The sequence below is a fragment of the Nanorana parkeri genome, unplaced genomic scaffold (assembly GCF_000935625.1).
Source record: "Nanorana parkeri isolate BGI_ZX_2015 unplaced genomic scaffold, ASM93562v1 scaffold186, whole genome shotgun sequence".
Taxonomy (NCBI): Eukaryota; Metazoa; Chordata; class Amphibia; order Anura; family Dicroglossidae; genus Nanorana; species Nanorana parkeri.
The window spans coordinates 1,873,237-1,876,267 of NW_017306454.1; the positions used below are offsets into that span (position 1 = coordinate 1,873,237).

Consider the following 3,031-nt stretch of genomic DNA (forward strand, 5'->3'; position numbering starts at 1 on the left):
AAATGAGACGGGAACCTCCCTGAAATGAGACGGGAACCTCCCTGAAAAAAGGTTTTGCAGGTTAGGATGTCTGATCATATTCTGATAATTAATCTTAAATCTAAAACGGTAAACAAGACATGTACATCTTCATGTTGCCTGGGGACGGTCAGCGCCCCTTGGATTCTGTTAAACTATAAATTGTGAGTGCAAGAGCAATTTAGCAGAGTACTCTTGTATCTCTCCAATATTGCTATATGGTCAATAAATTCACCTATTCATAAAAGCACTCAGAGGGGAATTTATCAAAACTGGAGCAGACAAAATCTGTGCCTGGCAACCAATCAGCTTCTCTCTTCAGTTTGAAAATGAAAGCGAGAAGCTGATTGGTTGCCAGGCACAGCTACTGCAGATTTTGTCTGCTTCAGTTCTGATAAATTCCGCTCTCAGGGCCTTGACGACGACAGGACTGAGTAGGTAATAGTTAGTACCCCTGTTGGGTTTATCTGCTCTATATGCCCCATTTAGGAGATTTCCACTAACTTCCTGTCAAGGTGACAACATTCTCATCTTGGCAAGAAGTAATAGAAGAGCAACAGGTACACTTTAATTCCGGCCTCCACAGATGCATATATAATAAGCGTCGACTGAGCGGAGTCTTCACTTACACAGGGCTATGGACTCCCCTATGACAGTGCTGGTTGGATAGGTTAGTATATGTTGGGGAGGAGCGGAGGATTAAAGTAAACCTGTTGCTTTGCCCTAAATGGAGGAAGTTCGGTCTTCTGGATCCTAGACCGGATTTGTTATTCATTTTACCCTCGTGTCTTATATAATTCCATTTACAACATCCCCCAACATACTTTATAGTAACACAGAGCCGCTCCTCCGGTGATATGGCCAGTCTCATCTGCGTGTCGCTCCGTATGAGGGCCGGCCTCAGGAACTCCAGCAGCTCATCGAACGTTCCAATGGACATTCTGAAGTAATTAAAGAACCTCTTGGGACACTTGCGCAGATCTCCATAACGAAGGTGAAACTGCCCCTTGGAGAACCTCTGGCTGGTCAGCGGGTGCACCCAGTAATTCCTCACCGTCTCCCGTCTACGTTTCCTCTTCTTGTTCACCACGTAGCCCAGAACCAACAACCAAAACTGGATCTCGTGGTCCGTCGACATCTCTACACAACCAGCAAAGAAAAAAAACTGATATAATACGACCACAAACAGACTGAAATCAACCAAAATCAGATCCCTATGTTGTCTGCATTACCCACAAATTCTCTTCACAAAATGTTTTGGATAATCGCTTTGCAGCTTCCTGAAGTGTGAACGGCAACAAAGTCCAACGTGTTATTATGTAAACGGCAGAAACTATTAACGATACCCAAAATCCTGATGTATTAGAGGTTTAGTTAGATGAAAACGTGTCATATAAAAATGACGTCATAGGCACAAAAATAAAACTTGAAATGGGACCAATCAGGACTGGGATATGAATAATGACATGTTCAGGACACGGAAGTAATGTTTTTGGTTTGCAAATTCCAGGAAGTACATCTGTTGCTATTTCGGTCTGTTGTTGCAGCTGGTTGTGTGATATCAATAGACCTTATAGGTCACCAGAACCTATACGGTGACTACGAACACTTAAAGCATCTGGCCGCTGTCAATCTTCGGGCCTGAAAATTCCAGAAGGATCCGAGCTCCTCCCAGTGGCGAGTCCAGGCTGAGGATATAGATACAGCTCATCTACAAGTGTCAACACTATAGGAAACCTTGTGGTCTCTCAGGGGTGACAATCCAGGACAATGGAGTTCAACTGGAAGGTAAGTGCAGAGGAAAGACAGCCATAGATCATAGAGACACCAACACACCTCACATGGATGATGGTCTGCAGGTAGATGGGAGCACAGAAGGACCAGAAGACACCATGTGTCTACAGAGAATATGGATCACAGGGCTCAGCTGACAGTAATGGCTTCTTAGAGGGGAGATGATAGAGAGGCAGCCGATTAATAGTGTCATTAAAGTCTTTGATCAACATAACAGCCAGATACCCCTCCTGCTGTGTGCCAGTCCCTGCCTGGAACTGGAATACGATCAGGACTGTTAGATATAGATGATCAAAGCTGCAGCCGACTGAGATCAGCGAATTTATATCTTGTCCTCCATGGAAGTAATAATGATTACAAAGCGACCATCCTGCAGCCTCACTCTCAGCCACAGAGATGAAACACGTGGAAATGGCACCCAGATTCTCTTACTGATGTGTCCGCATCACAGTGCACTAAGCTCAGGGGCGACGGCCATTTTTATGAAGACCACGGTAATTCAGACGCAAGGAGGGAGCTCAGCCAAAATGGCTCCTGATGTAGAGACATGTGAAATGAGCTCTGTCCAGTCGTCAAAAGAGAGCAGCGGCTTAACTGTTTAATTGCTGGAAAGGTTTGAACAAATGGACCTGTATTAGTATGTTTATTTTGTTAAAGAGGAATTTTACCTATTTCACCTCTCAACCAAACTCAAATGGTTGGTGTCCTAGCTGGTCACATGAGCAGCACCATGGCAACTGCAATCCAAATAGAGGCTCAGATGGCGCCTTCCATGGCTGTAAGAGAGAGGAGGTTGTAGTTTTGCTTTTGGCAAATTCAGGGATCGGTATTTGGTATCGGCGTGTACCGGAAAAAACGGTATTGGTGCATCCCTAGTTTTTACAAATCTGTATCAATGTAAACATTATTAGGAATTATTGCGTGATTATGGGAAATAATAATATTACTTCAACCCCGTGTACGTGTTGTGCTTCAATAATTAAACAATTTTTTCCCACTTTAATTGGACAGCCAAAATCAGAGTTGTCCCCAGAACAAGAGGTAAGGGGAAGTCTTCCAATGGGGACACCTGTCTAACCTGCTCTGGGGACAACTGTCTAACCTGCTCTGGGGACAACTGTCTAACCTGCTCTGGGGACAACTGTCTAACCTGCTCTGGGGACAACTGTCTAACCTGCTCTGGGGACAACTGTCTAACCTGCTCTGGGGACAACTGTCT

General features: G+C 44.6%; 1 protein-coding gene across 1 annotated transcript in view; it reads right to left on the reverse strand.

Annotated features, from left to right (window-relative positions):
• The window catches only part of LOC108785946, a 16,449-nt gene extending 15,240 nt beyond the window's left edge, over nucleotides 1-1,209 (reverse strand). Inside the window, exon 1 of the mRNA XM_018555140.1 lies at nucleotides 843-1,209. Coding sequence (XP_018410642.1) covers nucleotides 843-1,156 — 314 coding nt within the window. The 5' untranslated portion in view covers nucleotides 1,157-1,209. The remainder of the gene's footprint in view (nucleotides 1-842) is intronic.
• Nucleotides 1,210-3,031: the final 1,822 nt, after the last annotated feature.